General features: G+C 44.3%; 1 protein-coding gene across 2 annotated transcripts in view; it reads right to left on the bottom strand.

The window, feature by feature from the left end:
- Nucleotides 1-13277, bottom strand: part of LOC147443533 (uncharacterized) — an 88856-nt gene extending 75579 nt beyond the window's left edge. The window contains exons 1-2 of one of the 2 annotated variants that reach the window (XM_086526334.1): nucleotides 12868-13277; nucleotides 12565-12707 (exon numbers count right to left, since the gene is read on the bottom strand). In XM_086526334.1, the coding sequence (XP_086382460.1) occupies nucleotides 12565-12707; nucleotides 12868-13156 (432 nt within the window). In that variant the 5' untranslated portion in view covers nucleotides 13157-13277. The remainder of the gene's footprint in view (nucleotides 1-12564; nucleotides 12708-12867) is intronic. The other variant, XM_086526335.1, reaches the window with a different exon arrangement.
- Nucleotides 13278-14194: the final 917 nt, after the last annotated feature.

Consider the following 14194-nt stretch of genomic DNA (forward strand, 5'->3'; position numbering starts at 1 on the left):
CCAGCAGAATACTGTCAGCTCTCAGTATCCCTGAAGCTCAAAGAGACATCAGTGACTTTAGTATCAAAATCGAGGCATATGTTGACAAAGGAGCGGAGTAACTCCCCTCTTGTGCATCCCACTGCACTAGATCTTCGGCCAAGCTGAGTTTCTGGGTTCCGTTTGGAGTAGACTATGCTAAACCAAAACATCGAGGTAAAGTTTCACAATCTGAGGACTATTTGCTAGGTCCTCCTCCTCCATCCACTTCGCATCAAATGCAGGAAAGTTCTTGAACTTAACCAAGAACCGCCTTCGGACTTTACCTTTCTTCGTATCGTTATGTGCCAAAATCTGTTCAGGAACAAGGATCTCCTCGTTTTCTTCCACTTCGGGTTGCTCATCAGGCTCCCCATCATCAGGCACATCACCCTTAACAGGGTTCAAGAGACTCACATGCAATGCATTATGAATCCTCCAAGTATCTGGCACTTTCAATCGGAAGGAGACATCATTTATCTTGTCAGTGATCTGGAAAGGTCCGTAGTATCGCATACTAAGCTTTGGAAAAAGCCTCTCCTTTTCCTTTTTCTTTCGTAGGCGTGCCTTCTCAAAAGTAAGAGCACCCAATCATCCTCCTTCAATTTCAAGTCGCGACGATGGCGATCCGCTGCCTTTTTCTGTCGTTCTTGAGACTCTTGCAAAGTCTCGCGAACCTTTGCAAAAGCCGTATCCAAATCTCGCGAATATTCATCCGCTTCCAATATCTAATCTTTCATGCTCAGGAAGGATGGAACCTTCGCAGCATTTTCAACAATCTCACATGGCGTCTTCCCCGTCGAAGAGTGTATCGTGTTATTGTAGGCAAATTCCACCAAAGGTAAGTTCTTTTCCCATTGAGTCTTCTGATCCGAGATACAAGACTTCAATAAATCTAAAATCACTGAATTGGCAATCTGAAATTGCCCGTCAGTGTGCAAGTGGAACGATGACGAGAACTGCAACTGCGTGCCAATATTCTCCCAAATTGCCTTCCGAAAAAAACTCATAAATCTGGGGGTCTCTGTCGGAGACAATCGTCTCAGACGTGCCATGTAATCGGAAAATCATCGTGATCATTCTGTTTTCTTGGGAGAGAAAAAATGAAATCCATTGCAATACTTTCCCAGGGGTGGGTGGGTATGGGTAAAGGCTGTAACAATCCCTATGTCTTATGCCTGTCAAACTTGACCTTCTAGCATACCAAGCAACTGCGCACAAACTCTTCCACATCCTTTTTGAGTCTCGGCCCAAAGAAGTATCTCTCTACCCCCTTCATGGTGGTAGCAATGCCGCGGTGACCCGTAAAAGGTGGATAGTGGTATTCAGTCATAACCTTATCCCTCAACGGCTGTGTAATGCACAACATAGTCTTTTTCATCAAGTAGCCTTCCCCATCCCGTATCCGTATGAAAATATCTGCAAAATCTGTATCTGTGGCATACTGATCGACCATATCCTCGAAGCTCCTATGATGTATCGCAAAAACAGCTAGAACCAACGGTTTCCGAGACAAAGCATCTGCCACCACATTCTTCTGTCCCTGCACATGGACAATCTGGAAGTGGAACTGTGACAAGATGTTCGCCCACCGCATCTGCTTTTCCGAAAGCTGCTTCTGTGAGAAGAAGTAGCGCAAACTCTGATGGTCTGTAAAGACAGTAAAATCCGCTCCGAGTAGGTAATGCCGCCACTGAGTAAGAGCATGGATAACCGCCAAAAGCTCTTTCTCATAGATCTGTGATGTCATCTCCGGCCTAGAGAACAAACGGCTCTCGTAAGTTATGACATGGCCTTCTTGCATCAAGACCGCACCCAGACTACGACCACAAGCATCACAATATACTTCAAATGACTTCTGCAAGTCCGGCAAAGTCAAAATAGGTCCCGTAGTCAATTTCTCTTTCAATGTCCGAAAGGCAGTCACCTCTGTGGGTCCCCACGAAAAAGATACTCCTTTCTGTGTCAAGGTATGCAAAGGGGAAGCAACCTCTGCACACTTTCGTATGAACCGCCTGTAGTACGAACACAAACCCAAGAAGCTTCTAACTTCATGGACATTCCTCAAATCGGGCCAATCACGGATAGTCTCTATCTTGGCCGGGTCCATTTGCACTCCTGTTGCTGACACAATGTGTCCCAAAAAGTGTATCTCTGGTAGGAAAAATTCACTTTTCTTTGCATTAATCACTAACTTGTGATCTCGTAATGCCTAAAAGACTTGAAGCAGATGATCTCTGTGTCTGCCTCATTCTTGGAGAAAACAATGATGTCGTCAAAGAAAGTGCCAACAAATAGCCTGTACTCTCGAAAAATCCAGTCCATCATTCGGTTAAATGTCGCAGGAGCATTGGTTAAGCCAAAAGGCATCACCAAAAACTCAAATAATCCAAAAGTCGTCCGAAAAGCTGTCTTGTAGACATCTCCTGGCGCTATCCTGATCAGATGATGTCCACTCTTCAAGTCAATCCTGCTAAAGCACGAGGATCCCTATAACTTGTCGAGTATATCATCGATCCTAGGAATCGAAAATCTGTTCTTGATGGTGATTTTGTTGAGAGTGCTATAATCGATGCACATTCTCCAAGATCCGTCTTTCTTCAAAAACCAACAACACTGGAGAGCAATACGGTGAAGTACTAGGCTGGACAAGACCCTTTTCCAAGAGGTCTTTCACTGGGTTCATAATCTTTTCATTCTGTACTCGGCTCACACGGTAAGGTGGCCGATTCGGTGGCGTGCTTCTATGTATCAAATCAATGGTTTGATCTTCAGGCCCTCTGAAAAGCAATCGGCATGAGTGTGGAGAAAAATCTTGGCGTTCTTTTGATCAGGTCAAAACATATTCAACCTTTAACCAACGTTCAGTTCTCTCCCAAAAGAATGATTAAGAAACTGAAGTTCATCAAGTACAATCTCTAAGCCCTTCATTTATCAGTCGCTTTCTCGGCCCGGTAGTCAACAACGGCATAGTTCTTGTGGTACCAAGGGATCCTGAGTAGAACGTCACTCGCGTGCCCTAAACACCCCTGTCATTGCAAACGAAGTTTGCCAATGCTCGGTGTAATGGCAAATCCCATCCGGGTGCCAATCGAACTACCTCCGCCTGTGGCGTCAATCAGTCGGGCGTAATTCCAAATCGAGCCGCCAATTCCAAGTGAAAAGAAGTTGGCCTTGGCTCCTTCAAAAGAGCTTCCTGATCCTTCACTTTGCCCCAAAAGCGGGAAAGTTTGTACTTTCATTCATTAGATTCGGTGCAGGTCCCACGCCATGTGGTACCAGTTCTGCTTTTCTATCTGCCTTTTCTGCCACATGCCTCAGCTGCTCTCGAACTCTCAGACCTGTCGTCGTTCTTTATCATTCTGTTCTTTTTGTGCCTTCTTAGAGCACTTCGCGGAGATATGTCCCTGTTCCCCGTATCCAAAGCACTTCCCCTCTCTGATGAAGCGAGCTCTCTCCTCAGGAGTAAGCTTGGGTCGTGCATCCTTTTTCTCTGGGTTGCTCTTTTTCTTTCTACTTCCATTCCCAGAAGTCTGTTCAGCTCGTTGTGTCATGGCCTCATCTGTGGGGTAGGTCAGACTGCCAGAGTGAATGGCAAAGCCCCGCTTCACATGACTCATCAAGTCATTAATAGAAGCTGACTTCTCTTCCAAGCAGTGATCTCAGATCTCTGTAGGTAGACCCAAGGTAAACCGCTCAATCTGTTCTCTGAACGAGATCTTCTTGAATGAAGAGGCGGGTAGAAAAGAGCTCCAGAATCTTTCACAATAAGCATTGATTGTATCTTTCTTGGTCATCCGAAGATGGTTCCAAGCAGCTCGTATATCTCTTTCATATTCTTGCGTCAACAAAGAAGAAATAAAAAGCTTCTTAAATTTCAGCCATTTAATTGGCGCACTCTTGTTAAAAAAAGCATGGACCACCAAGTACGAGCATTCCCCTTAAGGTAAGAGGTAGCTCTCCGAATCTGGGAGTGCTCTGAATAGCGTCCTCCCGCAAAAGCGATGTCAAACTACTGTATAAAAGACAAAGCCTTCGAAGCATCTGAGTATCCTGAAAAGTATCAAACTTGATCGAGTGGCCACCTTCCTTAAACTCTCGGACTTTCTTGCTTTTATCCTCGAGAAAGTCATACTGGTTGGCTTTGTAAAAATTCTTCTTGTTCGCATAAAAGTTTCCGTTGTCAAAGTCTGAACTGTCCGTAGACGAGTCATCTGTAGAAGTGTCACTCACTGGGCGAGACTTAGACTTCCTTGCCTTTTTCTTGCCCTTTCCGAAGCGTTGTTTCTTGCTTCGCTTTTTTGCTTTTCCTGTCTGCTTCGCTCGAGTCTGAAGAGCTAGAAGAACTGTCAGAAGAAGAAGAAGAAGAAGAATTGGGTAGGCCTTCAAACTTGACGCACTTCTTCAGTTTCTTTGCCTTGTCGAATGTCGACCATCGACCCAAATATCCCGGGAAGTCAGTGCCTTTCTTCTGCTTCTTTTGCCATGCTTTTTGTCTTTCTTTTGCACGTCGAAAAGCTGAGCAATCAGTGCATCAACCACGTTCTCCAGTTCCTTCTCCATATATTTCTTGGAGGCAGAAGGTTTCTTGAGAGCGGGTTTCGGGAGTGGTGTTGTGGTTCTTTGCCACTCCATCTGTACCTCTTCCAAAGAGGTCTGGTTCATATATTTTGCCATCTTCGGGTCCTTGGCAAAATTGAGCATCATCTTTGTTGCATCGCCAATCAATTGACAACGCTCCACCTCTCTTTGCTCCGCCTTAGTAGGCCGAGGCGGGCCATACTCTCTGTCTGAATCTTCGTTGTGATCCCAGCCCGCATCTCTAGATGCAGAGGGAGTCGACTGATCATTGCCTGAAGCCATAGGTGCCGCGGAAAAAAAAATCGAGGATCGAATTTCCCGTAGAAGAGAAATCGGTCGTGCTCTGATACCACTATAGCAGACTTAGACACTCAAAGTCAAGAATCAACCGCGACAGCACCAAATAACCACTTCAAAACAATTCACAGATCACAATAGATTTGCACTGGCCCGACGGAGTTCCGTGCCTAGAGATATTGGCCCCAAAGACTGGCACCCCTTACGGTATTTCTTTTTGTATTAATCAATCATCAAAGTACAAGAGAGCGGTTAGGGTTTCACTCTCAGACTCTGCGTCCAGATGCTTTGAGAAGTGAAGCCCTCACCACTTATTTAAAGGTACAAGGGATGCCCAAAAGCAGAGCCCCAAAAGCTTTTAGAATAAACAGCATCAGTTCTCTCTCTCTCTTAGAGAGTCTTTTCTCTCTTTTTTTTTTTTTTAAAGCAAAATTCGCGTCGCTCATCATTTTCACAAAAAAAAAATAGCCTCCGCGATTTCCGGAAATTAGGGTTTTTGTTGTCCGCCATGTCATCCCTTTGTGACATACGTAATAGGGATTTGCCCAAAACTGCATATGATGTGCGTTCTTTTCTTGGTTTATGTCAAGCATATAGTTCACACATAGAGAATTTTGCACGCATTGCCGCACCTATGACTGATGTTTTGAGTGGGGTAAAGACTAGCAATCAGCGCATGGATTTACCCGCGGCAGAAATTGAGGCTTTCGCAGCCCTCAAGGTTGCAGTGAGACAGAAGCGCCGTGTCCCATCCTTGCCTCTTGGGATAACCCCTTTGAGGTATGGACGGATGCGAGCAATGTCGCCATAGGCGCTATGCTTCAGTAGCATGGTCGTCCAGTAGCTTTCCTTAGCCGGAAGCTCAATAGTGCAGAAAAGAACTATTCAGTTTATGATAAAGAATTTTTGTTTGTCATTCACTCTCTTAAGCATTGGAAGCATTTTCTTTATGGTAGAGAGTTTACAGTTCGCACAAATCATCAAGCCCTCAAGTGGCTCCAGTCTATGCCTGGTGCACATTGGAGTGATCGCCAAGCACGGTGGTCACAATTTTTTGAGCAATTTGGAGGATTGATTGAGTATGTGCCTAAAAAGCTAACCCTATTTGCAGATGCGTTGAGTCGCAAAGAACAAATTTTGGCTCTTGAGTCAAGATCCACAGTTTCTATTCAGGGTGTGTCTTTCGATAGCATGAAGAACCAGTATGCAGATTCCGAGTTTGGTAAGCAATGATTGCAAGCTCTTGCTTCCGAAGGGCCAAACAACTATCTTATTCTTGATGGTTTGTTGTATTTTCGTCAACGTCCATGTGTGTTTCCCTCTCTCAGGCCAACCATATTGCATGACGTACATGACTCTCACGGGTGGGCACGGGGGAATGAACACCACTTTGGAAAAAATAGAAAGATTCTTTTATTGGCCTATTTCGTTATGTCACACATTGCACTATATGTCAAAAGGTAAAAGCTCCTCGGGGTAAGAAGCAAGGCCTCTTGCTTCCGCTGCCTATTCCCAATGGACCTTTTCAAGATATTTCCATGGATTTTGTGACTAACCTTCCACCTAGTTTGCATTCAAAAACACTCAATGTTTGACAATTATTGATCGTTTCAACAAGTTTTGCATGTTGATTCCTTGTAAGGCCACAGTCATTGCACAAGATGTGGCACGGTTGTTCATAAAGCATTAGTACCCCCTCTGTGTTTTGCCAAAATCGATTGTTTCAGATAAGGATGTTAAGTTCACGTCCAATTTTTGGCCCACTCTCTTTGAAAATTTTGGCACTAAGTTGAATTTTTCATCAGCTTTTCATCCCCAGTCAGATGGTCAGACAAAGATTTACAATCAGTTGGCTTTTGATGTTTTATAGTCATATGTGCATGATCAGCAGTCTCATTGGGAGCTCTATCTCCCATTGGTTCAAGCATTTTTCTTTTTCCTCTGCCATTGGTCGAACTCCGTATGAGGCAGCTTTTGGTCGTCCATTCCAGACACTTTTGACTCGCTCGGTCAGTCAAATGCCTGATGCCAATGCTAAAAGTCAGTCATTGGATGAGATTTCTGAGAGTGTGAAGCTTCAGCTAAGCAAGGCTCGGGAATCTTATTCACGGCAGGCTAATAAGCATCGTCAAGATGTTTCGATCAAGGAAGGGGATTGGATGTATTTAAGAATCATGAAGCAACGTCTTAAGCAAGTTGGAAAAAAGTGTTCAAAGTTGTCATTTAGAATGTATGGTCCATTTTCAGTCACTAAAAAGATAAATGAGGTTTCGATGAAATTGCAATTGCATAACTCATGGTTAATGCACAACGTTTTCCATGTTTCTTGGTTGAAAGTGTTTCAGGGAACGCCTCCAAAGGACATTTCGGAAGAAGAAGAACCTAAGATCATCGATGAAGTAGAAGTCATGAAGCCGGAGCAAGTGTTGTTGCATGAGTTTCGACATGGTTCAACGAAGCAAGTGAGACAGTACTTTTTGAAGTTCAAAGATCGAGGAACCCACGGAGCAGTGTAGGTCGACGAAGAGTTTTTCAAAGATTATCCAGAGTTGTTGGCAGACTACAAGGAAGCCATGCAACTCGGTACCAGTACCTCACTTTAAAAAGGAGGCAATGTCACGTGCACATCTAACCCTATGTGCATGTGGATAAGCTACTTCATGACAAGGGTTCAGTTAGCCTAACTTAGAAAGTGTTCTGACACTTTTGTGAGTCTGTTCGCAGACCGTGCATGCCTAGGCACTTAGAGTAGATGCATATTCTCTGGTTGCACACAGCATGATTATCAGCATTACCATCAGAATCTATCAGGAGCATTTTCCAGTGCACAGAACTTATTTTAGCCATTTTTCACTTATTATTTTTAAGTGACTTTTGTCGGGAACTGGGTAGGGCAAATGAGCCAAGCCAATATAAAAGAAAACTTAGCGCTAGTGAAATCTGGCAGAAGAGGAAAGAGAGCACAGGCACCAAGTGTAGCAGGCCCTCTGGAGAACTTCTCAACAAGAACCACTCCCTTGAACCCTAGCGTTTTCAGCCCTTGAAGCGCTAGCATTTCCTCGTCTACCCACGCCGCTTCATGTGTCCCTCGATCCTTAAATTTGAGGAAATGTTGCTTCGCTTCCTTCTTATTGCCAAATTGAAATGGAAGCATTCGACTTGGTGACTTCGACTGGAACAATGATCTCCGATGGTTCTTCTTTTGGATTGCTCCTTGGAAGTCCACCCTTGTGGCGGCAACTCGATAGGTCCACTTTGGAAACTCGTTGTGCCTCCTGTGGACGCTCCAAAGGAACGGCCGTGTGAGGTCTCGACTTCCAGAATTTGACCATCCTTGACTTGAGTGCCCTGGTTTTGGCTTCTCTTTATTTGATGGAAAAAAAAATTACCTACATGTTCCTCGTCATGCAATTGGTCAAAGACAATGTCCATAGGTCGATGGGAAGGATGTGTAGGGGAATAATGGGAAACACCGAATTGACCTTAACAAAACCGTCACTATACCTGTCAGGAATACCCAAAGTTCCTTGATGTGAGATTGACATAGATGACCGCCACTTGGGCTCCTCGACATAGCTCTCTGTTTGCCTGGATATGAGAGATGAGAGGGAGAGAGGGAATACCACTCTCGCCTCGAATGAGGACAGGCTGCGACACATTATCTTTGACGAGAAACGTGAGCTTCTCCCAATCGATAATGGGTTTGAACATGCGAAACCACTTAATGCCCAAAATGATATCACATCCTGCAAGTTAAGAGACTACAAAACGACGAGTAAATTGGGTTTGTTGAATGATCAACTTGACATCATCACATTCTTGAAAAATCGAAGCGTCCATGCATTCAGAGAACCCCTGCACCAAAAGGGTGGGGATGGGAGAAGTCTGAAGACGTGCACGTTTCACAAGAGATTCACTTATGACATCTTGTGAACTTCCAAAATCAAACAACACAATGACCCTTTGACTATTAACATGTCCATAACATTTTATAAGTTCATCATCTTCAAACATCCCCTCCTACTTAACTTCTTGCTACCAACTCATAGCATTCACTTGAGAGGTAGCATCAGAAGTTGACGCAGTAAAGGTTTTCTTGTTAGATTCTTTCTTAAGACATTCCCTTTTCATGTGACCTACTACACGACAATAAAAACACCTATGTTCCTTTGCATACAATGCTTGTTCTTCCTCACTTAACTGACCACCTAAAACTCCTTGGGCAATCTTTTCATCAGATGTGAGTTGAGGTTTATCAGATTTTCCTCTACCCTTATCCTTAAGAGTTATCGCCCTTAGATTGAAATCAAGATGGAGAATTAGATCGAGAAGAAGAACTAAGAGGGTTCTTTTTATGGCTACCCTTCCCAACAAAATCCTTGTCCTTTTCCTTAGACAAGTCTTGAGAGGAAGAATTACAATTATTGAGACCGTCTTAAGCTTACCCTTGTTGTGCTTCATCTCTTGGAGTTGAGCCAAGTGTATCGCTTCTTGCAATGTCTTTGGATCACCGGCCTCCACATCCAACTTGATCGAGTGGTCCAATCCAAAGAGAAGCTCCTCCGGTTTCCGCAATTGCCCACCTAGCTGTGTGACACGGTTAGCATACGACATCATCGGTTTACCTTGTTGAGACAAAGCCCGAAAATCCTCTATCAAACGCTTCAAGTACTATGGAGGGAGGAAGCGAGTCTTGAGATCCTCCGCGAACTCCTCTTAACTAAGCTCGAGAAGGAAACAAGGTAGGACTCGGCATGGGCAGCCGTATGGGCCATCTCTTGCTTCTCCATCCATTCATCCTTCCAAGTGATGGCATCACCCGTGAGAAGCATGGAAGCCAAGAGAACCTTGTTATTGTCAAACTTTCTAACAACCGCAAAATAGGATGTAAATTCATGCAACCGCGAGTAAATGACAATAGCATCCATCTTACCGTCATACTTACTAAATGTGATCTTCTCAGGAATTGGATCATTGGTTGTCCGTGTAGCGATGGTTGCCTCCGCGATGGTCTTGGCAAGCTTTTCATAATCGGGGTCCGAAGATGGGGGATCGGGTCGCACCGCCAAGGTGGTGATGAGATCACCACCTTGCTTGCCTTCTTGATTGGTGGAGATATCCATACCGCTGCGAGTCTTGACCATGCAAGGATTTCTCTTCTTGGTGCAAGGAAGGTCGCAGACTAATCTTCGGGAGACTATCTAGCCCCTCGTCGGCACACCGCGCATGCAACACCCGGTATACAATTGGTTGCTATTTTCCGACCCTCAACTTTCAAGGCGCACGACACTACGCGCAATGGCAAGCCTGCTGTTCCAAGAGTGGGAGGAGTATACATGGAAGGGCTGCCAACACAACCAAAAACACAAGAGAGAAAAAAAAAAAACTTTTTGGGGATCAACGGATTAGTGCAAAATCTTCAAAGCTCTGATAGCAATGTCAGGTGCAGCAGAATTGAAATGGTGAAGATCTAGTTTTACACTTCCACAAAATCCTTTCCTTCTTTCCTCGCTTTAGTGAATACTTTGTGCTTCAATGAATGTTCCTTTTATGTTCCCCTGAAGAGAGGGTTTGAGAGAATGCAAAAGAGATGTGTAGAGGGGAAGAGAGAGAGAGAAGAAGAGAGCGACACCCGATGGGGTCCCAACCAACCCTCTCAAGGGCCCCCCACACCGTTACCGATGTGGTATTTGCTTTAGATTGCGTAAATGGAATGTATACACAATGCAATACCTCAATGCAGACTACTGATTTGACAGTGACAAATCACCGCGGTAACTCCTCAGGAAGAGGCACCTCCGAGGCTGATTTTATGCACCTTGAATCCTTCTCGATGTAGGAATTGCGGATGACCACCACGGGCTGATTTGCACTTCCGATGTGAGAAGCATGATGGGCTGAAAGTGCAGATCTCGACGAGGCCAATGATGGACAGCAATGGAGCACTCGATGCCAGCGAGGGAATGGCTGAGAGGAGGCACGATGGGCTACCGAAGTACCGGACACGTGACACACATAGCCATGTGCACGTGACACCTCACTGCATCGAGTGCTCACATCACTGCCCATCAATTGATCCATCACCAGCTACATTTTCAGCCCTGATTCCAACGACAAATTTGCGCATTTTTAGGTGCGAGATCTGCATTTTTGCAACCAGCCTTCAACCCTTCACTCCTCTCACATCAGGAGTGTAAATCAGCCCCAAATCTACCTCTTGATGGCCATCAACAGTCCCACATCTAGACAGATCCAAAGGTGCATCAAATTAGCCTCGGAGGTGCTTCATCTTGAAGAGTTACCACAACGACATTCCCCATTCAAGTCAGTAGAGTTTGCACTTGAAGTATTGCATGTGTGGACATTCCATTTACGCAATCAAAAGCAAATACCACATCGGCAACAGTGTGGGGGTCCTCTCTCTCTCTCTCTCTCTCTCTCTCTCTCTCTCTCTCTCTCTCTCTCTCTCTCTTCAAGGAAATAAAAGGAACCATCATACATGCTAAGTTGCAGTCATTAACGCAAGGAAAGAAGTAAAGATTTGTGGAAGTATAAAACCTAGATCTTCACCACTTCGATTCCGTTGCACCTAACATTGTTGGTAGCTCCACCCGGATACCGGGCAAGGGGGTGCCCAAGAGGCTTGGTGTTACCATAGTGTGGTAGAGATGTGTGTGCACACACTTAGAACCACTGAGGCACATTTTTTCTCACTAGGAGGTTTTCTTTTCTCGCTTGTATATAAGCCCAGCACTCTAGGGCAAGCCTTATCTTTGTACTAGCATACTCAATAATACTACTTCCTATATTGTGTGCTCTTCAACTTCTCCTTCATCTTCTCCATCTTCGCGTGCATTCTTGCAACCGTGTTTCCAACAATTGGTATCTGAGCGGGCTTCAACACCTTGGGGAGCATCACCAGCACCCTCTTCAATTAAGGTGATTTTAAATGAGTGTTTGCACGGAGAAATTTGATTCAAGCTCATTTCGACCTCCGTTTCCACTACTAGAAGTATTGCATCGTCCTATTGTACAATTGCCCGACAATGTAGATTTTACATAATAGGCACTTTGTAGTCTTTTATGGGTTGTACAATATAGCACAAGTTGGTCTTGTGCAGTTTATCCCGTACGCAAGCAACTTTTGAATCAAGTGTAGTAACCAATCAAGGCTAACAACAATGATGTTGTGTCACTCACACGTCATAAGTCAATCCTAATTAATCTTTCCACAATACCTCTAGTAGAAAATGTGTAAATAGAAAACCAAAACATGTATGACAACTACAAAGTATTGTACCAAACTAGTCTCGTAACATCCTTCCAGCTCACATTGCGTGTGTCGATGCTTAGGTATAAATTTTCATCTTACACCTACTCCAATGACCCAAACTAGACGATGAACCAAGAACTCTTCGATCAATTCTGTGGCCACACTCCTCTCATATGTACCACAAGGAGAAAGCGTCACCTGCCTTCACCCTACGCTATGCTCTACACATCGAGCAGCGTATCATACAGTATGACGTATTTCCAAAATCCAGGAGTGTTGCCAAGTGAGATGTAAAGTCTACATATGCAAAGAATGACTACGGGAAGAGCCCCTGGATGCAGATTTTTAAAATGCACACACAGCAGCATCTGCAACATTGCACGAGAAAGGCAAACCTGAATACCATTCTTGAGTAGTTTAGCCTCAAGGTTCTGAGATATCATATGTTTTTCTGTGTCCTTCTGATTTGTGACCCATTTCACGTCTCCTCCAGCTCTCTTTAGAAGCACTGCAAGCTCCATTAAAAGAAGTGGCCCCCCTACAAACAATACAGTTCTTTAAGGGAATAAGACTACAACACGGTTCAAGTAAGCAACTGAATTCCACCGTCTCTCATTTGTGCATGCATCAACCCGATTTAAACCACATTAGTGAAGGGAAGCATCTGCGAAGATCTAAGAGAAAATGAGAGGAGGCACCTGACAGGGACAGCTCATGAGACACCAGAACAACAGTCTTCCCTCGTATGAGCTCCAGACCGTTGGGTTGCGAATGATCTTCTTCTTGCGAGTGTGTGAGGAGAGGAGGCGGGGAGGCACAGGGAGTGAAGGATCGAGAGATGCAGGCAGAAAGAGCTGCGAGCGAGAGGCAGAGAAAGGCGATGAGTGCAAGGTGATGATGGCGGGAGAGGAGGGAGGGCTTGGCCATGGGGGGCTTGGGTGAGCTACTCACCCCAGATTCCTGCTTAGACTGACCCCGCTGGTGCATCTCAAGCTTTCACTCACGGCATGCTCTTCTATAAAAGTTCGAAACTCTCCCCGTAAGTTCGTACGAAACTCCATGGTCTGTCTATTCCCACCGTAGGGGGGCAAGATGGTAAGTACTAAGTGCAGTGTTTGGGGAAAGTCTTTTCCATGTTTCCTTTCCCCTGAAGCTGAAACCGGAAGCACTAGATAAAATTTTCCACATTTCTGAATTACTTTTTTGGGTTTTTTTTAATGTCCAACTCTCTTGCGCGTCCAACTCTCTTGCGCGAGTTACTTTTATGGGATTGCATCCTCTCACCTACACCTCGTGTTTGTGGAGATTGAACCATAGTAGGTGTGCTGATAAGCCCCCACCTTACCCCTTTGGACTATTTCCTTGTATTTTATATCGGTTGTTTCTCTAGTTTCAAACCGGCTAATCTGGATTTTGAAATGGTTCTAAGCTAAGTTGTGGCAAACCTTTCCGAACACTCATGGTAAGAATTCAACAAGTAATGAAGTCAGGAGGCCTACCTCACAAAGAAAGTATAGAGAATTGCATCAGAAACAACAATGCAAAATCAAAGGTTTGATGTCTAATAGCTTGTATGACTAAGGAACTTTAAGAAAAAAAAGATAAAAATCATGAGGCAAGTTATATGATATTGCAGAAAAAAAAGACACAATGCAAATACCTATGTGTGCAATTCACATCACAATATTTAATACTTACATGCCTATGAAGAAGTATAAGGTATTTGGATCTCATTTTGTGGCAGATGGATAATTAATGACTTCTACATATGCAATGTGCATTTGGAGTCTGACATTGCAATGCTTGGATTAAAGTGAACTTATAAGTCTTGAAATTTCCCACACATTGCCCTAATATTTGTAGAACTGCATTGTATACGCTATTTAAAAGACAAACACAAACAAATAAGGTAGCCATATTTATAAAGTGAACTTAAGACAGGCTAGATGATTGGAAGCGTGCTTTTTGTGGCGCTTTGGGAAAAACAAAATCATACAACTTCAATGCAACATTGTTGGGGTTAAG

This window comes from Adiantum capillus-veneris, chromosome 13 (genome assembly GCF_014529385.1).
Source record: "Adiantum capillus-veneris isolate H3 chromosome 13, ASM1452938v2, whole genome shotgun sequence".
Classification (NCBI taxonomy): domain Eukaryota; kingdom Viridiplantae; phylum Streptophyta; class Polypodiopsida; order Polypodiales; family Pteridaceae; genus Adiantum; species Adiantum capillus-veneris.